General features: G+C 37.5%; 4 protein-coding genes and 1 non-coding gene across 17 annotated transcripts in view; 2 read left to right on the top strand and 3 right to left on the bottom strand.

Moving 5' to 3' along the window:
- Nucleotides 1-615: 615 nt before the first annotated feature.
- LPXA (bacterial transferase hexapeptide repeat-containing protein) lies at nucleotides 616-9,156 on the bottom strand. The gene is made up of 9 exons (XM_087322854.1): nucleotides 8,989-9,156; nucleotides 8,333-8,457; nucleotides 3,380-3,488; nucleotides 3,015-3,107; nucleotides 2,782-2,898; nucleotides 2,606-2,689; nucleotides 1,919-2,023; nucleotides 1,344-1,430; nucleotides 616-1,040 (listed from the first exon to the last, which is right to left on the bottom strand). Exons 1-9 carry the CDS (start codon nucleotides 9,109-9,111, stop codon nucleotides 921-923), a joined length of 963 nt encoding a protein of 320 aa, XP_087178980.1. The 5' UTR covers nucleotides 9,112-9,156; the 3' UTR covers nucleotides 616-920.
- A 79-nt stretch (nucleotides 9,157-9,235) lies between these two features.
- Nucleotides 9,236-9,307, top strand: TRNAQ-UUG (transfer RNA glutamine (anticodon UUG)). The gene has a single exon. It is a non-coding gene; the product is annotated as a tRNA-Gln (tRNA).
- Nucleotides 9,308-10,578: 1,271 nt separating this feature from the next.
- Nucleotides 10,579-13,774, bottom strand: LOC147861666 (universal stress protein PHOS32-like). Of its 2 annotated transcripts, none has more exons than XM_087322031.1 (4): nucleotides 13,519-13,774; nucleotides 13,360-13,430; nucleotides 12,632-12,750; nucleotides 10,579-10,680 (listed from the first exon to the last, which is right to left on the bottom strand). In XM_087322031.1, exons 1-4 carry the CDS (start codon nucleotides 13,688-13,690, stop codon nucleotides 10,611-10,613), a joined length of 432 nt encoding a protein of 143 aa, XP_087178157.1. In that variant the 5' UTR covers nucleotides 13,691-13,774; the 3' UTR covers nucleotides 10,579-10,610. The 2 variants fall into 2 exon arrangements, with proteins under 2 accessions (XP_087178157.1, XP_087178156.1); XM_087322030.1 differs by having other exon boundaries at nucleotides 13,321-13,430; nucleotides 13,519-13,771.
- A 2,688-nt stretch (nucleotides 13,775-16,462) lies between these two features.
- On the bottom strand, nucleotides 16,463-19,335 carry LOC147861665 (pentatricopeptide repeat-containing protein At3g09040, mitochondrial-like). The gene has a single exon (XM_087322420.1). The coding sequence runs from the start codon at nucleotides 19,130-19,132 to the stop codon at nucleotides 16,577-16,579; it is 2,556 nt and encodes an 851-aa protein (XP_087178546.1). The 5' UTR covers nucleotides 19,133-19,335; the 3' UTR covers nucleotides 16,463-16,576.
- A 2,408-nt stretch (nucleotides 19,336-21,743) lies between these two features.
- The window catches only part of LOC147861663 (uncharacterized), a 44,373-nt gene continuing 39,539 nt past the window's right edge, over nucleotides 21,744-26,577 (top strand). For 9 of the 12 annotated variants that reach the window (XM_087322452.1, XM_087322453.1, XM_087322455.1 and 6 more), the window contains exons 1-5: nucleotides 21,744-22,122; nucleotides 23,398-23,889; nucleotides 23,971-24,309; nucleotides 24,550-24,876; nucleotides 24,964-25,281. In XM_087322452.1, the coding sequence (XP_087178578.1) occupies nucleotides 22,014-22,122; nucleotides 23,398-23,889; nucleotides 23,971-24,309; nucleotides 24,550-24,876; nucleotides 24,964-25,281 (1,585 nt within the window). In that variant the 5' untranslated portion in view covers nucleotides 21,744-22,013. Of the gene's footprint in view, nucleotides 22,123-23,397; nucleotides 23,890-23,970; nucleotides 24,310-24,549; nucleotides 24,877-24,963; nucleotides 25,282-26,577 lie in introns of those variants that run through there. The other 3 variants (XM_087322457.1, XM_087322456.1, XM_087322459.1) reach the window with 3 other exon arrangements.

The following is a 26,577-nucleotide window of genomic DNA, read 5'->3' as shown; positions in this document are numbered from 1 at the left end:
TAATAGTCCTTTACCATGTCAAGGAGCATGAAGATTTGGTGGCAGAAGAATGAAATGAATTACACTAGCACCATGCATATCACATTTGTCCTTGAAAATCGTCGATGAATACCAAATATGGCCAAAAGTATCCATAAGATAGCAACCCACTACTTGGGTTGACATGCAAGCACCTCACATCTTTTACCACCTTCCATTGTGAACCATCAAGTGTCTTGTCATTGATTTCCTCAACAAGCAATGTTTTATTTCATATGCATACTTTTCAAGAAATGGTTTCTTTCATTCCAAGGATACAAAGAACCTAAATTTTAATGAGCCAATGGCCTTCAAGATTGGGCCATGCTTTACATTTGTTGACAATTGTGAGACCAAAAGCAATAAGCATACATCACTCTGGTCATACAAAAAGGCCAACGTTATATTGCAAACCAGGTATTGTTGTTACGTAACAATATTGAAAGAGGAACAACATTGATGAGAGAGATCATTCGAGGTTTTGACTTTTGGGCAATTTTACAAATGAAATATACTTGAGTGATTTCCAAGCCTCAATTTCCACTCCACAATAGCATCTCATGGATTGGATATCTACGCATTATGTCGCTAAAATCATGTCAAATATTGATGCATTTCATAACAAACCAAATTGAGAAACTTTCATGATACATCTTGAACATGTCCTCAGCAAGATATTGTCCTTAGTATTCTGATGAATACAATCTTGACACCATCATTGAATTCAATCATGTGGGCAATCCTAGCAATCCAAACATTGTATAACATTACACATAACTCCATTGATTGCAAACAATGCTTTTTGCCATATAGCGTGTGTGCCACATCAATCCACGCCAAAACAATCACAATAATTGAACTAGCTTCAAAATCCATCACAAAGCAGCATTTCCCTATTGTCATTACTTGGATTTCCAACGCCCAAACTTGCACAATCCTCTTCTGTTTTCATTGAAACAACTTCTAATTGAGCTTAGCAGACGGACAACTGCATCAACTTCCATCATTTCCTCACATGACTCCTAAGAGGATAAATGTTGTTAGTATCTTCCAGATAATAATAAAAAACTCTGATATACCCCTGTTGGTTAACACCCAATAAGAAGAAAAAAGTGATGAATTGACCATATAATTGCTGAAATAGCCCAGTTAATAAAGAAAAACGTGCATGAATTGCATTATATAATTTGCTCAAAGGTAGTGAGTGACCAAGGGCATTCATAAAAACAATGAAAAGTTAGGGGCATTTGGGGAAATAATGAAAATATTGGGTATTTGGCCAAGGGATTAGGCCTTTCAAAATTGAACATACACAGACTTCATACCATTTTCATTAATCTTTCATCGAGACTTCCCACTTCTGGATCGGTGCTCATGAAAAGCTTCCGGTAAGCATTCTTAATGCTTCTCATCTGAGAAGAACATCAACAAGATGAAATTAACATTAAAAAATGCATAATGCAGGTTTGACAACAAGGAAAATCAGCTGATGAAAGAACTAATCACTATATATATACACATATTGATAGATCCAGATGTGTATATGTCTATTCAATGCCAATACCTGCATATAATACAACATGTACAAGCATTCATGTCCTCTATTTATCAAGAACAAACAAAAGTGAATCCATACAAATATATGTAACATAAATACATACCATGCATACGTTATGTAAATGCATAACATGCATCCAGACTTATATTACATGCATATAGACATCCAACTATACATACATACATATATACATACAAAGAGTAGTTAGTTACTCATTACATAAGACTTCGATAGTTTGTTAATCTTCCTTTTCTCTTCAATAGTATGTATGGTAACTCCTTTTCTTGTTATCAATAATCTCTCTTATGTTTTTTTCTACTCTTCTGGAAAAAGCAGCTTTACCTCTTCAGGAGAGAACCCTTGCCTTCTCAATCCTTCCAAGTTGAGTCCACAAAGTTCAGCTCGAACTCCAGACACCATCATATACAAGGGAACATCCCGAGTAATCTAAAAGTCCACAATTCCTTTGATTTTCCAAAATAATAAAATTTCCCATTGCACAAACACATTTCTACGCACATAAGGGCAAAATTTACCAATATATCACTGTTATAATTATCAAAATTTCCAAAATAGAATCCAGATTTAAGATTTACCAAATCACCGTTTTCTTTCAGAAAGATAATCACAATCAATTAGCAATAATTAAGTACCAATCAATATATGCTCCTCACAACAAATATTTAATAATTTGATTAGCATATTTTACCACCAATCCATCCACAATTGCTTGATAAATTAGTGGTTAACTTTGTTCTTAATTATGTCTTTAATGCAAGTCATTGTGCATTAATATGTGTTCGATTATGCTAATTTCGTTATAAATTAGTCTTGAAATGATGTCATGATGCTTTTAACCATATTTTGATTTCATTAATAGCTTTGTGAAAAGGGAATGGTGATGCAGTCATTTTCAGAAACACAGGATGGCTTTATTAGTAAATCCCAATAACTACAGTGGTATTATAAGTAATTCTCCCAAATAAAACAGATAACTAGCAAGCAGAAGATGATGATAAAAATTAGCACCATTGATCCTCCAGATATGAAGGCATATGAATCGATATGACATCGCTGATGGACAGCTACACCTCCTCCAGTGTGAACATGATCCTAATCATCAACATCAAAGATAAGCTTTTCTTTTTTCGAAGTCTATATGGATTTCCATATACAAGATGTGGATGGTTTTCCGTTATGATTACCTTTAATACTACGTGACCGCCTAATAAAGTACCATTAGCCAAAATGTTGTTGTTACCAAGTTTGCAATCATGAGCAATGTGGCATGACCCCATGATAAGGTTTCCATTCCCGATTATCTGTGCGCAAATCACTAAAATTCTACAGTTCATCATCATTTTTAAGATATCATATTTTATTGGGAGTTTTTGTTTTTTTCTTTTAGAGCTATAAGGAAATGTGAGGAGACATATACCGTTTGATCATTGCATTTGGAAGATAAATGGATGCTCACGTATTCACGGATATCATTGTTATCACCTATATACAGATAGCAATCATCTCCGTCCTGCACCTTTTTCCATGTTATGTTCAAATTTTCTCTTATTGGTTTCACCACAATCAAATAGTTACTAATTTGACACATTTTAGAACAGTCGACAAAGAACGAATTTTGCTCGTAATTTTTTGTGCATATTTTTCCACAGAACACAACATGACACAAGCACCACCATTAATAGTGCAAGAGATTTTATCAAGAAACAATACAAAATGAAAATGCTTTGAATGTTTAATAAAATAATGAGGAGGCTAGATGACATCAAAGGACCTTTTATACACCTTGTACTTCAAGTCTTGGCATCTAACACCAACAACAGCATAGTGACCGATTGAATTCTCGTTGCCTATTACAGTACATCCTGGCAAGTCGGAACCCACTATAGCACCACTGTTCCCCACCAAAATAGAAACATGATCAAAATAAATAAGAAACAAAGTAAATGGAAAATGCAATACGTTTTGGACTATCTCTCACACAAGAGTAAGTTTTCTAAACAATACTGAGAAGGTCAAGAACACCAGAAAAAAAGTATGTTTTGGTCCAACATGATTCCCACATTACATATGTATTGGTATGGAGCATTCTTGTGGCTAATTTTATATAAAAAAGAAAAGTGTCATAATTTTTCTCTTTACCAAATCCCACATTGTGGACTAGGACACCTCACAAATTTAAGGGCTACATAATGAACCTCATTTTTGCACACCTACGCAAATCACATTTAAGAATTGTTGAGATATCAAGCTCAACTAAGTTTAGCCATTTAGTTAGCCACGTAACTTAGTAGTTACCTAGATAGAATCTAGTTTGTTTGTTTACCTTAAAGCCTTAAATAGGACCTTGTACTTAAGTGGGACACATTCTAGATCCTCCACTCCCAAGTACATTTAATATAGGACTTACACCTTTGTACCTATATTCTCCTCACACATGTGCACCCTTGCACATGAGATTTATATATAACTCATTGTGGGTATTTTTGTATTTGATAATAGTTATTAATATAGAGAAAGGTTATCTAGCTACACTCTTGTTAATCATCCCCCATGCGTCTTGTTGTTCATAAGTGTAACTTCCTCTCTCTCCTTCTCTCACACACACACACACATCACATAATCTTCCATTGCCTAATCACATATGTGATCAACTACTTACATAATTAGCCACTAATTAACCCATAGTTAATTACCTAATTATTAACCTGGTATCAGAGCGTGTGGTTTAGCATATCTACTAACCCCACCCGATTCATTGTGATTGTGTGTTCGATACGCCGACGACAAATCCGGCTATCCGCTACTTTATTGTTGCTACATAGCATGTGTGCATGACCAAAGGAAGAAAAGCCAAAAAGGAAGACACTACATCAACATTAACACACAAATGGGTAGCTCTAGACTGGACTAATTTTTCATCTTGGGAGTAAAAGATGAACCAATACCTAGTCGGCCAAGGGTATTGGAGCTACATCAATGGTGCACTCAAAAACAAACCCGACATCACAAACGCTAACTACCCAACATGGGAGCAAGGAGCAAGTCGGATAATGTATTGTTTGGCAGCATGTGTCCATGATCACATGCTTAGCCACATTCGAGACGCCGAGACGTCTAAAGAAGCGTGGGAAAACTTGAAGAAAACCTTCACCACCAACACAACCGCCCACAAGCTTCAACTCCGGCAAGAGTTGAACAACATACGACAAAAGGATATGTCTGTGTCAAACTACACCGTCAAGATCAAGAGCATCTACGACTCACTTAGCTCTATCAACATAAACATTGAAGAGGACGAAATGGTGGAAGTGTGCTTGGCGGCCTCGCACAACGGTTCGAACCAATAAGGACAGCAATCTTAGCGAGAGGAAATCCTCCTTCGTTCTTCGACCTTCAATCAATGTTGTCGGTTGAAGAGAACCACGTCCGAACCAAGAGTAACACGTCGGAAGGCCAAATGTTCTTCTCGAATTTAGATGGTGGCCGAGGACGAGGTCACGGCGGTAGAAGATTTCAATCCGGCCCATCTCACCAAGGGAACTCAAACCTTCGACAAGAAGACGGAAACCATCGAGGAACCTTCTAAAGAAGGGGGAGCTTCCATGCCGAACAAGGTCAGCAAACCATGCCGCTTACCTACAACTATTGTGAGAAGATTGGCCACCGCGAAGAGAAGTGTTGAAAGAAAAGAAGCAAGTCAGTTCCACAAGCCGGCAACTCACAAACTACGCCACCAACTCCGAATTTGAAGACTACGGTGGATTGTTCGTCATGCGACATAAGGCTAACTCTATGTCGGCATCTGACTCCACTAGCACCTCCAATTCAGAAGACGTGTGGTTCGTTGACTACGACGCCTCAAATCATATGACGTCACACCAAGAATGGTTTCGTGACTTAAGAGCGCTGGATCAGCCTAGCTACATAGAGACGAGAGACGACACCACACATCCCATTCGACACATTGGCAATGTTCCATTCAACAAAGACGGCAAAAACAATTGCATCAAAAATGTCTTGCGCATTCCTACAATAACAAAGAATTTGGTCTCAGTTGGCCAAATCGTGGAGCAAGGCATGCAAGTCCGTTTCAACGAAGGAGGATGCTTTATAGAAAAGAATGGCCGACTCATAGCTAGAGGAAGAAAAGAAGGCCGAATGTTTATTCTCGATTCGGACGAGGTAAAATCGGCCATGTATGCCAAAGGTCTCAAAACCGAGACAAACATCGAGTTGTGGCACAAGAGAATCGGCCACATCAATCTCCAACGGTTTCGAGTGATGCAATCAAAGGGAGTCGTCATCGGACTTCTGGCCTTTGATTTGAAACGAGTCGACCGAGTGTGTGAAGCATGTCAACTCGGCAAACATCGACTCCCATTCCCAAAGGAGAGCTACGTAACCTAGGCCTCCTTGACATAATCCACTCAGATGTATGGGAACTGGCTCAAACGTCGACGATCGACGGATGTCGATATTACGTCACCTTCATCGACGATTACTCCCGCTACACGTGGATCTTCCCGATGAAGAAGAAGAGTGAAGCGCTCTCACACTTCCAAAAGCTCAAGAGCCAATTCGAAAAAGAAACCGGTCGACACATTCGATGCCTATGATCAGATGGAGGCAAGGAGTACTTCTCCAACGAATTCATCTCCTACCTCCAAGGTGAAGGCATTCAGAGAGAATTTTTGTGCCAACACACAGCCCAACAAAATGGAGTAGCCGAAAGAAAGAATTGGCACATACTTGAGGTAGCACGCGCCATGATGCATGAGAAGCACATGCCGAATTTCTATTGGGCCGAAGTGGCATCCACAACCGTCTATCTCATGAATCGGTGCACCACTAATGGAGTACATGAGCTAACTCCATACGAGAATCTTTGTTGGAAGGAAGTCAATCCTTTCGCACCTCAAAGTGTTCAAAAGCATTGCGGATGTACGCATCCCGAACAAAAAACAACAGAAGCTCAACGTGAAGTCAGAGAAATGTATCCTCGTAGGATACTCATCCGAGAAAAAGTGATACAAGTGCTTCAACCCTTCGACCCAAGCGGTTCAGGTGAGTCGGGACGTAGTTTTCGACGAATCAACATCATGGTATGAACCCTATTCAACTCCATCCGGTCCGACTGAGGAAGAGTTGGACGTCAACTCGGATGATGATATTCGGCCAAGTCCTTTACCAAAGGACAATCCAAGCTCTACCGAGCTAACTGGACCACACGAGCCCTCAAGCATTCCAAGCACATCTCGACCATGGGCCGGATCGGACAAAGGCAAAGGTAAGATGCCCAAGTATGAAGTTGATCATCCCGAGAAAGTGATTTGGATGTGTCGGTTCACTCATTAGATAGTGAGTTTGGTGTACCCATTATGCAGACACTTGGAGTAAAGAAAGCGCTCACGTTGACAAACAAAAAACTCTAACACTCATCTTGAGAGAAGAACCCAATCACTCGGTTCAGCTACAACAAGTATATGGCCCATCATTATGCCTTCACGATGAAGGTGGGGGCCGAACAAGAGCTCAAAAGCTTTACAGAAGTGGCTCATGACCCCTAAGCGATGGAAGCCATGGTTGACGAGATGCAAGCATTCGGCCTTCAGTCATTTACCACTACAAGCCTTCGTCATAGGCTTGAGCGGGAGGAACCAAAACTGCCATGGAAATGCCGACACCGAAAGCCGGACAACGCCGGACGCCTCACACTTGAGCTTGAGGGGGCATGTTGAGATATCAAGCTCAATTAAGTTTAGCCATTTAGTTAACCACGTAACTTAGTAGTTACCTAGATAGAATCTAGTTTGTTTGTTTACCTTAGAGCCTTAAATAGGACCTTGTACTTAAGTGGGATACATTCTAGATCCTCCACTCCCAGTACACCTATATTCTCCTCACACATGTGCACCCTTGCACATGAGATCTATATATAACTCATTCTGGGTATTCTTATATTTGATAATGTTTATTAATATAGAAAAAGGTTATCTAGCTACACTCTTGTTAATCATCCCCTGTGCATCTTATTGTTCATAAGTGTAACTTCCTCTCTCTCCTTCTCTCACACAAATACACACACATATCACATAATCTTCCGCTGCATAATCACATACGTGATCAACTACTTACATAATTAGACACCAATTAACCCATAGTTAATTACCTAATTATTAACAAGAATCTAAAATATTACTTTTGTTTTCTTTATTTTCCCCAATTGCCCCTAAAATCTTGTTATTCCCCCCAAATGTCCGTGACCATATAATTCCTGATAATACATATAATTTGACTATATGATTGCTTAAACAAAACTCATAATTGAACCAAGGAGGGGATTTTCAAGGGCTTTTGGGGATATAACAAAAAATTATGGAAATTTGGACCAATCAAGGAAATAACAAAATCTTAGAGGCATCTGAAGAAATAATGAAACCTAGGGGCATTTGGGTACATGAAGAAAAACTCGGGTATTTCAGAGTTTTTTTTCCCTAAGAAACCATAAAAATGGTGATTGACGTTTCCTCTTCTACCTCCTGATTGATGGCCCCCTTTGCCCTTTGTTGCAACTAGCTAGATATGTTGATCCAAGTTACCTAAATAAGCTAAGAATGTCAAAAACATTGTAGGAAACATGAAGGAGAGAGTGGATTCTTTTGTTTCACATTAGAAAATACATCTCAAAGAACTTCTTATGAATTTGAAACCATTTCCAAACACCAACACCCTTACTTGTAGAGGATGCATTTTTCGCCCAACTCACTTCTGCCATGAATGTGGCTATTCTGATGCAATACACAGCCTTTCCCCAATTTCACTTGAGACCCAACTGTGCAAAAAGGTCCAATAGTTACATCCTGAAAAATCAAAACGAGATCAATTAAAATCCAAAGCAAAGAACAAAAACAATAAGACATTTAAACCAAGGAATTTTTAACTCAATAGCATTCATTCAAGAGAAATAAATCAACCCAAAAATATTGGAATCAAGAAAGATTTAAACAAAGAAAACTAAACCAAAAAGATAAAGGTCCATAAAGAATTAAAGCCCAACAAAAAGACTAAAACTTAAATATTGAACCAAAATTTTTAATAGCGCCCATAAATTTGACCCAATAAATTTCAAAACCAAAAACCATTAACTGGAAGAAAAAAGGTGAACCCAGAAAAATAAAATAAACAATGAAAATAAGAGTAAAAACCAAAACAATGAACCAAGAAAGAAAAAGAGACACGTTGAACCCAGGAAGAGAAGCACAAAATGATCATATAGACTAAGCTCGGGGTTTTAACCAAAGGAAAATTAAACCCTCAAAGAAGATACACACACACACACACACACACAATCAATCAACATTAAAAGGGCGGGATTTTCTCTGTTTTCTTACCTCAGAGATGGAAGCGTCTTTGTGTATTATGGCTGAAGGATGAATGGAGGTACTAAAGAAGTAACCTATTCTTGTCTGCAGATTCCTTGACATGGCACAGCGAATCTCTCTTCGAAACACCATATTGGGTTGGACCTTATGCGGATTCTTCCATTCAAGATTTATAAGGCTGTGTCGATTTTGCGGTTTAAGAAACAAGAATGGATTAAGTATGGATAATATTATATTGGAACTATTTAATATCAATGGTTCCGTAGTGTAGTGGTTAGCACATTGGACTTTGAATCCAATAACCTGGGTTCGAATCCCGGCGGGACCTGAATCTGTTGAATTACCAATAAATTTATCTTACTAGTAGTATTCCTCATTTTTTCGCTTTTCATTTTTTTGCCTCTTCTCTTTTGAAGATTTGCATATATATATATGTACTATATATGTGTGTGTGCATATGTATGTATATATATGATTATATCTATATGCATACCCTAGCAAACTATATATATTTATATGTGTGTGCATGTGTATATATGTATGCTTATCCTAGCAAGCTAAAGCTATATATATTTATATGTGTATGTTGTATGCTTATCCTAGTGAGCTATATATATTTATATGTGTGTGTGTGTGTGCATGTGCATGTGCATGTATGTTTATACTAGCAAGGTATGGTGGTACTTCCATGTCTTCATGTGATGTGTGACAATGTACGTGTATAAACCGTAACCAACAGTTGTATGTTGGTTTCGTATATTATGGTGTGGCAATGCGAGACGCACTTGCATTGTTTTCCTATGTTTGATTTTTGTATTGTTGGTGGTTATCGCATTGGATTGTTTACGATCCGATTATACACTTGACCATCGGAATTCTGCCCCTTGCCTTGTTTCCAAAGAACTTTGCAATTTTCGTATTGGATCGTACGAGAAATTTAAGCTTCCATTCTGTCAACTACTTCTCATGGCGTGCATGCTTTTGTTCTTTTGTGGCTATTCTTTTATGGTCCACGTGTTTTTCTGAATATGTGATTAACCGTGAATTAAATCTTTATATCTTATGATGGTAAAGATTCTTTTACGTTGAGGAATTTGTTCCCCGATGGGAACGCCCATGACCATAAGAAGACGTGGAAGTGAACATATAAAAGATTTGTTCATGTCATGGAAATTGTTTCATTGTCCAAACAACTTGGCAAAAAAATTTGTGTCTTTTTTTTCATGAAAAAACATCCTCCATTGGTATTAAAAGTAAAGTGGCCAAAGGCAATATACAAAGTAGTCTAATATTACAATCAATGTTGTAAAGTCATGCCAAACGATCCTAGGCAATCTTTATAGGTAAAGGTAACGAAGAAAAAAATTGTGTGCCTTGAAATACAAAAAGATCCTCACATAAGAACCCCCAAGGCCATACACATTCATCATATATACCAAATAGGAACCACTTATATGGCATTACCTATGTAATGGACATTAAGGCAAAATACACATTTATTGTATATAAACTACAATAAAAGTAGAAACGTAGGAACTACAAAAAGACCATAGAAATTTCGCCATAAAAAGTCTAACAACAAATTTTTTTTAGATATTGGTCTTAATAAGGGTGTTTTGGCCATAAATTTGCTACTTCACAACAATGACTGGGCACGGAGCATGATGGACAACATAATTGCTCACGCTTCCGAGAAGAACTCTGCAATTGACAAAACATGTATAAGGTCATTAAAGTTTTCACGAAACATCCTTGAACCATATATTGAAGTGTCATTGTAGTACTCCCTCACAAGGTTTAATCCACAATCGTTAGAGTCCACTAATTAATTAAGCAAAACATAAAGAATTTATTGACCAAGAAATAAAAGAAGGGTGCCAAACCACCCGATCACTAACGATGGCATGAGACAAACACGAACCTAATGTCCCATACCATTGAGGATTGATGCGAGTCGTACCTTGGATTCTGCAAGGATCGCATGTGCTTAGCTAACAAGAGCCATAGCCACATTATCATTGTCTCAACACAAGTCAAGCCTCCTTGATAGGAAGGTAGCTAGAAGTAGCCTCCTTATATATGCAAAAACCCTAGGTCCTAGTGTGTTCACACTTGATTGCTTTATTTGAAGTGGTCTATTGATAACACACTTAATAGTGGTCCCACACCGTAGAAATGAATATTACAATTCATATCCTCGTTCCTTTCATAATTAACCGGCACATACTCATTATAAGATTAGGACAAACTACAGAAAACCTATCTCACGATCAGTTATGGTTGTATGCGTAACAACTATAAAAATTTGGCACCTTCATATATTTAAGAACTAATTCCCAAAGTAAAACTAAAATTTGCGAGGTATGCCTTTCCTTGATACACATATAGAATATGTGTTATGTGTTTATATCTTAAAGATTGCAGAGGTCTTTTTGGGCGGGTATTCATAATACCTTTCGAAGTCTAAAGAATCTCTTTCCCAAATCATTGAGTGAAATGAGTTATACGTAACAATAACATATCTCACATGTGGTCATACTTAGTACTCATATGTTTCTATTCTCTTGTCGTGCTTAAAGAGAGGCATCGCATTCAACAAAATATATTCAAATCTCTTGTTTATTCATTATTTATTTGTTAGCATTCCCTTATAAGTAACAATCGGCAACGGTTCGGTTTGAACCGAACTGAACCGCGAAACCGCGGTTTAACGGCTTAACGGTTTCAACGGTTCGGTTCGGTTCGGTTCAAGTTTAGGTTTTTTTTAACGGTTCGGTTCGGTTTCGGTTTGGTTTCAGCAGTCAAAAACCGCGGTTTAAACGGTTTTTATTTTTTATTTTTTTTTATTTTTTAAAAATTTTGAAAAAAATTCTAAAAAATTTTAAAAATTGTTTTTAAACAATCTTTTCATTTTTACTCTTATTCTCACATTTTAGGAACATCTTAAAAATTTTAAAAATTCTAAATAGTGAAATATTATAAATTTAAAAATAAAATAAAATAAATTTGACCTATGTTGAAAACCGAAACCGAACCACGAAACCGCGGTTTTTACGGTTTAATGGTTTAACGGTTTGAAAAATGTTTAACGGTTCGGTTTAAAGGTTTCGCGGTTCGGTTCGGTTCGGTTCAGGTTTCAACATTTTTTAATGGTTCGGTTCCAAACCGGTTCGGTTTGGACCCTCTCAAACCGAACCGAACCGAACCGAACCGTTGCCGATTGTTACTTATAAGCACAATGCTATTGTTTTCAATCTTTATATCGAAAATTCAGTCTTTATATATTTTTTAGAAAACATGTCAAATAAATGTTGCAAAGCAAAATCTTGATCACTACATCACCATGTTTGTATATCTAAATGCTAGAACTATGATAAGGTAAATGTTTGAATATGTAATCAATCACGACTCATGAGTGAAGACATTGATTTTATACTTAATCGAGTGTCCTGCTATTGAGACAAAATCATAGACAATGTGCCTAATTAGCTATTTAACTCTTATATGAAATGACACATGAGAATGTTGACACATGGATTAAAGATATTATTGATGATCATATTGAGACAAAATCTTGAGTCTACCCATATTCCTCCATTAAAAAATCCAAGGCACGTGGGATTATACATGAATAGTCTACTTAGACGTTTACCTTTTAATAGTTCCTTGTCCTCTACTACCCATTACTAAGGTATGTAGAGGTATTTTGTTTGTTGCTTCACATATCTTTTCAGATGGATCACCCCAATAAATTTTCACGTGAATGATCACCTTATAAAAAGACAAATTACCTTTAGAAAATGATTGCTTATAGAGAAACAAAATGATAATGACGACACACTAATGTGTGCAAGTTCTATATGCTAAAAAAACTTGTTCTAGCTTGGTTGTCAAGTCTAAAAATCTATAAAACTCGAATAACATAAATTGGGTGATAAATCACTTTCAACTTTGTTGGTCATTGTTTACTGTCTAATGTCATGCATGCAAACACCCCACACACACACGTGCTAAACATGATGACACCTATGTATGAAGTGTAGCCCTTATACACATCAAGTGCAAAATTTTGCTCAAATATATTAAGGGAATCGGGGATACATTTCATTTTCCATATACATATTTATTGTTCCTATTGGTTTATTTAATTTTGAATGTTGTATCCATGTGCCATGTATATGGATAATCTCTCTTCACCCTTTTGTATGCTAGGGTGAACCATGGTTTGTAAAAGCTAAATGTTTATGATTTCTCACGAATATGTAATATACACAACTTTGTATCTAATAGCAGATTGCTTGCCCAAAACAAAACTTATTTGAGTCTTAAGTCACATCTTACATCCTTGTGGAGATTGAGATTATCAAGGTGCGTAATGACTTGGTTGTCTATAGTAATTGCATAGTCCTTTTGAGTCTTTGGATCTTTGAACTCAGCAAATGGAATAAGTGCTGTGGATACAAAATCTATAATCAACTGATTTGGAAACATGATATGTATCTACAAAAATATAAAGCAACAATTTAGCATATTACTTACGTGAACCGCGATCTACCCATAAAGTCTTCAAATGGATGGCTGGCTCAACACCCTTTGGTTGCACTATTATGATAATTACACTATCACCATCTCTAATTAAGTTTTCTATAGCCCAATGCAAAGCATTTTTGCTATTCGGTGAGAAATCAATAGCTACCCCAACATTTCTCATACTTCGTCTCCCTAGTTTACCTATTATTTATGATGCTCTTGTTCCATGGCTTCAACATTCCTCTTTATAGAGTGTCCTTATGAAGCGCGAAATGAATGCATTCATATGTGAACCATACATATCCCATTACCATCACTATGCACATGTGCAAGTTTGAATGGCAGTGAATAGGACGAAAAAATCTAGAACAAATCTATTATGACTTTTCCTATAACAATTGTATGTGCATCTTTGAGTGTACATGCCTCAAGAATATAGTAGACGTAGTCCTTGCCTTACCTTCAATATGGAACCTATATGTGCATGCGTGAGTATATATCACTCAAAGAATAAACAAGTAGACAAGAATGAGCAAAAAAGTATTCTACATGAGCGATGGTGTAAAGTATCCTTAAAGTGATGGACTCAAATGTTTTGAAGTATACCAAATACATCCACGTAGCCACAAACAAATTAAAACAAGCCTAAGCGATGGACAAATAGTTATTAAAGTTGTTTAACATAATAATAATAATCTCGATGAATGGCAACTAACATTTCCCCTTTAATGATTCCGGCCAAGTCGATCCTTGGCCTTCTCATGAATGGTGTTGATTTATTGATAACATGCACATATAGTTGGATATTTATTTTGTATTCATGCATGTCTATATGCCCAAATATAAGTAAGAACTCCAAAATACCCAACCCTCCCCCCAAATGACTCTTATGTTTCATTATTTCACCAAACGTTGCTAATAAACCCTTGAACTTTGGAAGAGAATTTGAATATACTTTTGTGTTGAAAGGTACACAAATAAACTAAGTATAGAAATGATAAATCTACCCTTCTTTGACAACATAACAATAGAGTTACTGAAATTATTATCAAGAAATCGTCACTAAGATAAATTTCCAGACTAATAAGGATTTTAACAAGAATGGATATATTGCTCATGTATTTAGCAATGAGTTAGTTTGATTGGGTGGAAAACAAGTACTAACCTTGATAAACTTTAAGCAATAAAAAAATATGGGAAATTTTATTGCAATGAAGAGCCTTCTTTTTGAAAGCCATGTACCTATACGAGAAATACTAGAATTTTGTGCAGACTTGTTTAATTTCATCCATCCAAAATAAAATTCAAATGGAAAATTAGCTTGATTGCTTAAGCTATTGCAACAACACCCCTAATGTGGCGATGTTTTGGTATTCCCTTCAACTTTCAGGATTATGTACATTAACTCCATACCAATCATCAAGCTTAGGCATCACACATTTTTGCATTATGTTGTCTGATGCTTGATGCATCAAAAAGATAAAACTGACCTTCATTTTGGGCTTGTCCACTCAACCTATTTACATTGAGGAAATACTCACACCTTCGAGGTGTCAATTGACTACCTCAAATGATCTGCCAAATCTCGAAGATATAGTCCGAAAATCTTATGAGCAATCAGACCACATGCGGAAGCGAGCACCAATTGTTAGTCCTCACCTGGTTAAGGTGGTGTCTAGGGGTGAGATTCCAATCATCGCTCTCAATATAAAGGCTTCCAAGCGAAACGAAAATAAAGCATGTCAATTGTGTTGCACGATATACCATTATTCGTGATCACACTTGAACAAATGCATTCACGTTCAGCCCTGAATGATAACCACCAGGTAGCACAGCAGAAGAATGATGCAATCTATTCATACACGTCAAAAAGTTGAACCTTGCCAAGCAAATGCCAAACCGACAATGGCACTCAATCCTCTCAGTAATGGAACCCTCCAACATTAAAAACTATACAACTTATGCCAGATATTCAAGGGGAGATCCAGGCAGAGGGAGCCACAAAGCGTTGGAGAACTGCAAGCAGGGCCCGATCTTTTCTTTTACAATCGAGGAACATTTTGTAACTTGAGATAAGAAGTACTATGTAGTGAGAATGGAACTCATGAGTTCTGAATTTTTTACGCTTACTTGGCAAGGGCCTAACCACTAGGTCAACTCCCCCAGACTATCCATATTTGCAATAAATACTTTCACAGGTTTTTGCCCATTTGACAATATTTGCCAAATGTGTACTTAACTTGGCCAGTTCTTGACAGCCTTACAAATAGTAGTCTTTCGTATAGATATTACCAACTCACAAACCCAATGCACCCTCAATTCTCTCCAAACATAAATTATAGCATCATTGCATCTCCAAATATAAGGGAAAGCATTTTGCCAATAAAGCATTTCTTCTCACTTTCTCCACGCATCTTTACTTGTTTGACGGGTTGATGGGTCAGAGTTTCTATATTTCTAATAGCCACATTTAGGTAGAAATAGTTCATCGCAACTCGAAAACTTGCCAAATGTGTGCTTTACTATCCCTGATACCTAGGGGCCGGTTCAAACAGCCACCCATTATTATCGTTGAGAAAAGAAGTCACATTACTCTCTATCCACGGCAAGAGGTTATCATAGAGAATATGATGGGGCACAAGTTGTACTTGCCCACATGGCATATATCCAGAACATGAATGCTAGCTCTGTACTTTGTCCACCAGATGAAAACTTGTCCATTCCATTTTTGCTATCGCCAATGAATAATATGTCCCAAATACATTGAGGACAATGTGCAGCCACTTAGTCTCAACCTAGCCTTACTGTGAGTGATGCAAAAACTTGGCCTGACACTACGTCCACATAGTGTCAAATACAAAGGGTGTGCCTTACACTACGTCCACACTCCGAAGGAAAAAAGCTTTGAGTGACACCCTTCGGCTGACACTAATATCATCTTTGTACCACAAACACAACCTTCATTAGAAAGTCTAAGGAAAAAAGCTTTAAGTTTTACTAAGAGTCTCTTTTCTTTGTGTGTTTTGAGTGTTCAACACAAAATGAATGCACATTCTCATTCATGCCATCAAACCCAAGTTGGCATTTTTTTCATTCTCATGGCTTCAACTTTCCGTGACTCCTCATTCATGTTGGCTGCTGCATAAATATTTGCCATAAGAACATAAGCTGAAGCATCGCAACTATCGAGTTTTACTACTTGGTCAAAAGCTAATTTCCCAATGTCCACATTGCCCCATTTTCTACAAGCATCCAATAGTGTACGCCAAGCCACAGTACATGAATCCGAAGGCAGCATCTTCTCAATTTCACACATGGCCTTATCCAGGTAGCCCATGTGTCCAAAAACATCTACCATGCAAGAACGATGTTCTATGGTTGGTTTAATGTCATATTTTTTACTCATATCTTCAAAATATGATTGAGCTTCTTCAAAAAGCCCTGATCGACTACATGCATTCAATAGAGAAAGGAAGGTTATGGCATCTGGTCTAGTACCCATACTTTCCATCTTTTGGAAACATTTTACTGCATCGATGCCTTTGCCCCACTGGGCATACCCAGATATTAATGCATTCCAAGAGACTACATCTTGAGAAACGAGGCTTTCGAGCACTTCTTGTGCCTTCTCAAGTGCACCACATTTCGCATATAGATCCACCAGAGCAGTGGTAAGCACTACGTTTTCATGCAACAAGCCTCTATCAACAATTTCATCATGGATTTGTTCACCCTTCTCAATCATCCCAGAGCCACCACAAGCTTTTAGAATACATATATATGTGACTGCATCTGGAGAAACACCTTCCCTTTTCATCTTTTGGAAACATTTGAAAGCTTCTTGACTATGCCCCTCCTGAGCATAACCTGAAATTAGTGCATTCCAAGTGACCACATTCCGAATAAGAAGACCATCAAACACTTCCTGTGCTTTTGGAAGAATGCCAAATTTGACATACATATCGACCAAAGCGTTTGCAAGCACAATGTCATGACCCAACAAGTTTCTATTAACAATCTCATCATGAATTTGTTTACCCTTCTCAATCGCATTGACACTACCGCAAGCTTGCAAAATGCAGGCAAATGTGATCGCATCTGGAGAGAAACCCTCGCTTTGCATTTGTTCATAATATTCTATTGCTTTATCACCATGTCCTAGTTGGATACAGCCTATGATCAATGCCGACCATGAGACCACATCTCGAACAGGAAGATTATACAATATCTCTTTTGCTACGGCTAGCATACCACATTTAGCATACATTTCTACCAAGGCAGTACCAAGCATGATGTTCTTATGAAGCAAGCCCCTACTTTTTAGCTCGTCATGAATTTGTTGGCCTTTCTCAACCTCCTTTTTGTCACCACAAGCCTTCAATAAGCAAAGGAAGGAGACTTCATCTGGAAAGAAACCCTTGCTTTGCATCCTTTGGAAACAGTTAAATGCACCCTCACCCTCTCCTTGCTCAACATACCCAGCCAGAAGCGCATTCCAAGAGACTATATCACATTCAATGAGTCCATCCAGCACTTGTTCAGCTTTTTGAAGGAGGCCACACTTTGCGTACATATCTACTAAAGCATTGCCCAGAAGAACATCTTTATATAAGAAACCCCTATTGATAATCTCACCATGCATTAGTATTCCCTTCTCAATTGCCCGATTACTCACACAAGCCTTCAAGATGCTAATGAAGGTTATACTGTTTGGAGAGAAGCCCTCATTTTGCATCCGTTGGAAACAATCCATAGCTTCATTAAATTTCCCTTCATGAGCATATCCTCCAATCAATGTATTCCAAGAGACTACATCCCGAACATGAAGTTCACTAAGCACTTGTTGTGCTTTCTTGACCAAGCCACATTTAGAATACATATCAACCAAAGCATTACCAATCACAACATCATCATGCAAAAAACCTCGGCTACTAATTTCATCATGTATTTGCCTACCCTTTTCAACTGCCCTAGTGCTCCCACATGCTTTTAAGATGCAAGTAAAAGTGATGGCATCTGGAGAAAGACCCTCATTTTGCATCCTTTGGAAACAATCTATTGCATCATTACCAAGACCATGCTGGACATATCCGGCAATGAGTGAAGACCAAGATACTACATTCCGAATAGGAAGCTCATCCAGAACCTGTTGTGCTTTCACAAGAAAACCACATTTTGCATACATATCCACCAATGCACTTCCTAACATGATATGTTTACAAACCAAACCTTTACACACAACCTCTTCGTGAATTCTTCTACCCTCCTCAATTGCCCCTATGTTGCCACAAGCCTTCAAAATGCAAATATAAGTGACTTCATTGGGAGACAGCCCATCATTATGCATGATTTTGAAGCAACGAATGGCTTCAATACCTTGTTTTTGTTGGGTATAACCTGAGATTAATGCATTCCAAGAGATTATATTCCGATTAGGAAGCTCATTGAGTACATTTCGAGCTTTTGAAAGTGCCCCACATTTCGCATACATGCTTATAAGAGTGTTTCCGATATGAGGGCATTGTTGAAGTAATCCTCTTTTGAGAATTTCTTGGTGGATTCTAATCCCTTTGCATAGGTCTTTCTTCTTACCACAATCTTTAAGCAATTCTATAAAAACCATGGGATGTATTTCTGTTTTTTACTCTTATTCTTTGCCATTCTTCTACTTGGCATCCTTAAGCAATTCTAACTGATGATGGTCATTGGATTTTGCTCCGTTCTCCATTCTTCTGGTCAGCAGAAACCTAGAACAATCGTCTAGAAATTCACTAGCAATCTGCTCTGTTTTCCATACTTTTACTTCACATGATCCTTAAACAATTTTATAGAGAGCCATATGGTTTTTCTCTGTTTTACATCCCTCTACAAGGCACAACATGATCCTTAAAACAATTGTATAGAAAGCCATATGATTTTGCTCTGTTTTACATCCCTCTACAAGGCACAACATGATCCTTAAAACAATTGTATAGAAAGCCATATGATTTTGCTCTGTTTTACATCCCTCTACAAGGCACAATCATTGAACGATCCTAATGATGAGATGATGGCAACCGGATCTTGATCTGTTTATTTTCCTGCTCTCTCTTGTTTACCATTGTTCTGCTCTATTTGATGTTATTCTCTCCATGAAAAAGACTCTCGAATCTGGGTTTTTGTTGACTTCCCTAAATGCCCCTGCATTTTCATTATTTTTTTTTGGGGGGGGGGGGGGCGGGGAGAACATGAAGAAAAGGAAAGGCAAATCATTAGTTAACAAAATGTTGCATGCTCAGGACATGGCTCGAACACTCGTATAGCGCCTCATGGAAGCTGTTTTGTATAATAATGAAAACTTGAGCTAACACTCATTCGTTATACTTTGATTGATATATATATATATATATATATATATATATATATATATATATATATGAACCAATGTAATGAAAATCAACAATAAACTAAAAACCAAGACTAATATTGACCCATGGTATGAGCACGTGCGTTGGGACAACGTTTTTTCACATATGCTCTCTCGTGAAGTAGCATTTTGTGGTTCTACGAAATTTCTACTTGTCGAGCCACATTTGAAACCTCGTTAAGTTTAAATTTACTCAAACTCATTGCTCTCTCTCAACTACTCGACTTGTCTTGACTCTTGTGTCTTTCTATACCAAGTTTTACATCTTACTCCATTAAATCATCATGTGTCATGTTGTCAACTCCAATGTTGATAGAAGACCTCGCGACAATGTTAAAACCTCACACATTGCTAACATGAAACATGGCTCCTTCACAAATTTGCTATTGTCTCTCTCTTCACAATCCTTGCTCTATTCCTTTCTCTTCCCTCACAACTCTACAACCTTTTATAGGGTTCAATATCCAATCATGATGGAGAGGAGGCGCACAACAATGCGTATCGCGTATATTACCATAAAGATTGAGAATCAATTGGATAGGCTTATATAGTTACAATCATAGAGACATATGCTTGAAAAACAAACTTTTTGTTGCATATGAGAGTAGCTCACAACGGTAATCCACCCATGTGCTCACACCTTAGAGCTTGGACGAGCTTTGATGGGATTTGGATTGATCTATTACAAAATTAGTGGGGATAGATAAGTATATCGCTAGAAAGATCGAGAAACGATTAGATAGGCACACATATTTACAATCACAATGATGTATGTTTGAAAAACAAACTTTCTACCACATATGAGAGTAGCTCATAATGGTAATCTACCCATGTGCTCACACCTTAGAGCTTTGATGGGTTTCGATGGGATCTGGAGTCTGGATTGGTCAATTACAAAATTACTGGGGATAGATAATAGTCACGACTCACAACCATTGTGTAAGAGATAGACAAATAGTGTGTGTGAACTATGTATATTGTTTGTTTGGTCTTAGTGTCTCATTAAATGTGCAAGTCTCTTGATACAAGCTAATGCTAGATATTGCTTATCTTAAAGTCAATGGCACATACTTCAAGGCTAAGTACATTTTAACTTGTCCACATAGTATTCTTCTAGTTGACCAACCTAGTCAATCCTATTACCCTACTCCCATCTTTCCTAAATACATTCTCATTCTACTCATCTATGGTTTCTTACATTAACACCTTATCGACCCATATGTTCAGGTTCCACAATACATATCTACTCCTCATTTGGGGCACTATCACAAAATGTGCACTCTAATAATACATGCAGGGATAAATTGACAACTTGAGGGTTGATCATTGGTTATATCAAAATACACTCTAATTAGGAATCGACAACGACTCGACTCAAGCCTAAATTGAAACATCAAACAATTATTAAACGGTTTGGCGGTTCAGTTCGGTTCAGTTTTGGCTTGAGCTTCCTTAACCGGTTTGAGATTGCCGGACCGGTTACCAAGTAGTTTAAGGCTTAATTGGCTTGGCTAAATCGGTTTAGACTTAACCAGTTTGGCCAAACCGGTTAGTCTAAATCGTTTCCTTGTCGCGGGCGTGTGTGTAATATTAGAGAGGAATCAGCAACGGTTCGGTTTCGGCGTAACCGGTTTGTCCTTGTCCAAACCAAACCGGTTAAGCCTAAACTGAAGGAAGATGTACTGATCTCTTTGTGTGGCGAGTGTGTCCGGACAGACGGAACGACCAAAATCAATACATTCTGTAGGGAGCAGGTGTGAAACCGACAGTCCTAGACCACGAAGAAGAAGACGAAGAAGAAGAAGAAGAGAGAGAAGATGTGTCACTGTGTCTCATAACGGCCTCACCACCCCCGCATTCCTAACCCTAGTCTCCACAGACATGCAGAAGGAAGCATCGTCGACGATTTGATCGATCAATCTCCATTTCTCATCAGCTTATCAGAGTGAATCAGGCGTGATCTCTTGATGGACGAACCCTAGCCATGAATTGAATCGAACTATAAGACAGAGAGAGAGAGAGAGAGAGAGAGAGAGAGAGAGAGTTTTGGATGAAAGTAAGATGAAGTCAGAAGAAAGTGGAGACACGGTGGAGGGATATGGATGTAAGGAGTTCGAAAAAGCAAAGAGGAGGAAAGTTCTCACATTATGACTACAAAGCTCCTTTGTCTCATGTCATCATCCTCTTACTTCAATCTCTCCTTTCAGGTAATGGTTTCTCATACAATGCACGGGCTAGTTTTTCTGGTCAGGTTTTCGCAGGAAAATTTGTTTTTTCCCCCTTTCTTTATTGCCGGGATGATTTTTCTTCACAAAATACTATATCCATCTATCTATCTCTATATCTCTATAATTTTCTTTCCCACTTGATGATTTTTTCCTTTTAACCACTCGCGAAATACTAGGAAAAATTGTGACAAAATATGCAAGCTCGCAGAAGGAATTCAGCTGAAACAGATTCCTGTATTTTTTTCAAATATTTCATCCCTACATTTGTTCTTTCTCCATTAGCAGGATAATATTTTTTTTACTCTTTTGGGGCATAAAATAATACCGAAATTGTGAGAAAATGTCCCACAAAATATTTGTATATGAAATCAGCAGCGAAAAAATCTATATATTTCTCCTTTTCAAGCAGAAATTTGAGACAATATACCAAAAATTTATATGGGAATTCGGCAGGTTTTGTATACACATATATTCCATTTGGATTTTGCCCCATACTTTGGTCTTGCAAAATTTTGGGAGAATTTTCTTATAACATGGCATGGGATTCATTTTCATGCATGCATAATAGAAAACTGCAGTGAAAGGGTATGGAGTTTAACAGAACTTCTACGTGTTTCATTGCTATGCAATTTTAGCTAGATTGGTGGTGCAGTTGGTGTTACACGGCTCACTGGAAGTTCCACAAACCAATTTTAGCTTCCCAAATCCCTACTAGTTTGCTACTATATGGTGTTTAAAAGGGCGAAGTTGACAACACTCTATTCCTAGTTGTTAGTTACACACACAAAATTATGAAGTCAGAAGTCAAATAAAGGGGCATGGGGATTTGGGAGGCCTTACAATCACCTAGCCTTACAGATAGGTAATAGTCGTTCTCATCTCACTGCTCTATGGCATAATACGGTGGCTAAACGAGCTGGGATGGCAAGACTTTACACATTGACTTGAAATTAGTTCTCAAATTAAGTTTAGAGATAAGGCATTAAGGTGGCCTTATGGTCATCTGCAATATAGTAGTCAGGAAAGTTATGGTCTACACATATACAGTTTCCATGCCCAATTCATTACTTAAATGGATCCACCCTCTAGGATGTACAAATATCCCACTACATAGTGCTCGTAGGAATCATGTAAGAAAGTGGTATTGGTAATTTTTGAGTTTAAAATAAAATATTATTTATAGACTTATTTGTTTCCCACCTCGTTTGCCCGTCAACTTTATGAAATTTTCATCAAATTTGCTATATATTACAGCTACACTGGTGGAATCTGCGTACATGCTAAGCAAAGATTGCACGAAGATAAGTCTGAAAGGAAGGAGAGTTACAGTTATTGAGGGAAAGCCTTTCAATTTTTTCCTGCAACCTTATATTGTTGACTGTGATAATCCTAGTTGCAAGACTTACTATGGCCGAGAGCTTGTTTGTGATACAAGTCCAAATTGCAAATCTTGCAGTATGTACAAGGGCCCATTTTCTCCGGACAGGATTCAAGTTGGTATATGGTTACTATCAGACATTCATGTTAGGGCACCTGGCTCTAGTTGCAGCATTGGGAGCACCCCTACTGCTTTGGTACGTGGGTCATACCCAGTTTCATGTGTGATCAAGAACAGATATGCAAGCAATGTTTATCAGTATCTTTTGCGTGTCGTAGTCTTCGATAGCACAAAGCCTAATGATCTTGGCTCTTCAGCTGACTTGTTTGCTATGATAGGCTTAGGGGCAACCATTATGGTTGCCGCAGGTAATAATCATGGTTCAAAATTTCTTTTAATATCCAAATATGCAAAAAGTTTCAAAAACATATAATGAAGTTTGCATGTAGGTGAGGTAGATCCAGACGCGTCTTCAATTTTTTGGGCTGACACGTCGAATATATATTACCCAGGGGATAGGATAAGGCTCTGTGTGTCACCTCGTGATCAGTTTGGCAATGTTGTTTCAGAAAAGACTGGAAGAACAGACCTTAGCTATCCATGGAATGTGACAGTTGTAAATCTTGGAAAAAATGCAACAACTTATCCTAACTTTGATGTCTTTATTGACCGCAATGGATACCATAATCTGACGTTTGTGGCAGATCAACTTGGACCTCAAAAAGTATACATTTCTAGCAACGGAAAGATTTTTGGTCGTTCTTCACTAACATTTACTGTCATTACTGGTTCGTTTATATCAATTGCCCGAACATCATGTTTTCTTTATAATATCCATTTTCTAAAGAGAATAGTCTATATTAAAAAGCATGCTCATTCTTGGAGACCTAATTGTTCTGTATATCAGTCATCAACTAAGTTTTCTTTCCTCCAACATGATTTGGCAAGGTTTTTCAACCTCACAATATTTTGTATGAAGCATCTTTCTTTCTGTCACCCGTGACATCTGGAAAATTGATTTATTTCAGGCTCATTATACCTACCTCTGTGCCAAGGAAATTGGGTGGACGATAAACATACATTTATTTCGGGCACCATAGCTAAGTTTAGACTGAAAGTTGTTGATAAGTTCAACTCACCATTAGGAACTTCAAATTCCTTGCTGTATTCAATCAGAATTTATGATGAAGCTGGGAATATGGACTTGCATCCACAATTAAATGCACAGAATGAAGCTGAACCTGGATTTGTCCTTATTGAATTTAGGACTGCTAAGGCAGGGCGTCACTATGTTTTTATTGGAAACAATACATTTTATGTGCCAGGATCACCTTTTGCATATGATGTTTTTGTTGGTAAACACTTAGATCCTTCATTAGATATCTTATGTGGAATACATTCAGATCTTCATGAATATTATTAATAACTTGTCATTTATTCAGGACAAGTATCGATTCCTCATTGTGTAGGCAGGCTAACACCGGATATACTCAAGGCAGGTTCTGTGGTTATCTTGAATATCACATTATTTGATCCTTCTCAGAACCTTCTCAAAAGACTGAGTTATGTGGAGTTTTCAGTAACTATTAGATTATTTGACAGGGAATTTACATCTCCAACAATAGTTAAAGGTGGGGAAACATCAACAGGATATCAAGCAATTTCCTTTTATCCCACTTTGTCTGGAAAATATTCTATGAGTGTCGGTTATAGACGAGAATATATATCAAATTCTCCATTTTATTTTACCGTGCTGCCAGGTATGTTAATTTTATTTAGTGATTCTTGATATTATTCAGGTTTTTATTGCTATATATATATGGTGTCTATGCTGAATGTGTAAAGTTAAAAGAAAATAAAGTAAAACAATAAATTTTGAGGATGAATCAAGGAACCTGTTGTCTGTGGAGGGATAAGATAAGATCTAATTTTCTCTCTAAACATAATCAAAGTGGAAAAGAATAGTAATCCAAACTGATCTTATCGACTTGGAAAACAAAATAACGTGGATCAGCCCCGCAACGTCTCTTAGTAGGAAGATGGCCCACTATAATACACACTTCTGACACATTAGACAATGGATTCATCATCAGTCTCTCTTATATGGACATACATCTGTCCTATGCACTGTGCTGTGTGATGGGGCAGCTGCAAACTTCTTCACATCAATTAGATATTGAGGATGGTAGATATGCACAAATACTTCTAGTAGAAAGAATTTGCCAATTTTGTGGAGAGCACTATGTTTGTCTTTGTATTGTTTTTTATGAGATGAGAGAAATACCATTGGCTCTTTAAACAAGGCTTGGGCTCACTACACAAGGTAATGGAATATGAGGACCAATGCTATTGGGGGCTTTTCTTGCTAGAACTCAAGAGACATAGTGAGAAGTTGTTGAAGGACAACGATACAACCACACAATGTCATTAATGAAGAACAATCACAACTTTCTTTAGTCACTTTTTATCTTATTTACTTTTTTTTACTTACTAACATTTATTTTGGTTTGTGGTTCTCAAAGGTGAGACAACACTTAAGATGCAATCTCTTGTTTGGTCATATAGGCCGTTTTGGCCTCTTAAAAGATTTTAATATATTTTTCTTTCTCTCTTTAGCCCATCACTTGAACTCATGCTACAAGTCAATCAAGGGCTACTTCAATGGGCTCCTGATTAAGACATTGCAAAATGTTACAGTAAATTGGGCAATAGAAACTTGTCTTGCACGTAGGCCCTAGTCTCACGAACCACGATCTCACTACCCTTGTCGTTGACAAATAAAGGCCATTATCTCACAGCATGGTAGGTGCTTCCCTCGTTTTAGAAACCTCTCCATTTTGGATTGACCAATGCTAGAGATCTATCGAAGACGAAATTTACAATATATTTGACTTGTGAATCTCACATGTGTAGATGACAATTCCTTTGTCACAGTTTATTCTGTTTCTATTTACTTTTTTACCTAGCTAATTTAGTTTGGTTTATTGTTCTAAAAAATGAGACGACATTTGAAGATGTAATATCTTGTTCATCTTGTAGGCCATTTTGGCCTCTTA

This window comes from Azolla caroliniana, unplaced genomic scaffold, assembly GCF_043228905.1.
Source record: "Azolla caroliniana isolate FFs.n. ecotype wild unplaced genomic scaffold, voAzoCaro1.0.p SCAF_7, whole genome shotgun sequence".
NCBI classification, from domain to species: Eukaryota; Viridiplantae; Streptophyta; class Polypodiopsida; order Salviniales; family Salviniaceae; genus Azolla; species Azolla caroliniana.
Note: the sequence above shows the minus strand (reverse complement) of the source record. Positions and strands in the feature narration are given on the sequence as shown.

Coding starts and splice junctions, on each gene's coding strand:
- LPXA (XM_087322854.1), bottom strand. CDS start 9,111: ATGGTGTTTCGAAGAGAGATTCGCTGTGCCATGTCAAGGAATCTGCAG. Junction 8,458..8,988: donor AAGACGCTTCCATCTCTGAG/GTAAGAAAACAG, acceptor TTGATTTTTCAG/GATGTAACTATTGGACCTTT. Junction 2,024..2,605: donor TCATATCTGGAGGATCAATG/GTGCTAATTTTT, acceptor GTGGACTTTTAG/ATTACTCGGGATGTTCCCTT.
- LOC147861666 (XM_087322030.1), bottom strand. CDS start 13,690: ATGAGAAATGTTGGGGTAGCTATTGATTTCTCACCGAATAGCAAAAAT. Junction 13,431..13,518: donor ATGGGTAGATCGCGGTTCAC/GTAAGTAATATG, acceptor TTGTATCCACAG/CACTTATTCCATTTGCTGAG. Junction 10,681..12,631: donor GGACAAGGAACTATTAAAAG/GTAAACGTCTAA, acceptor TGTCAATTGCAG/AGTTCTTCTCGGAAGCGTGA.
- LOC147861665 (XM_087322420.1), bottom strand. CDS start 19,132: ATGGTTTTTATAGAATTGCTTAAAGATTGTGGTAAGAAGAAAGACCTA.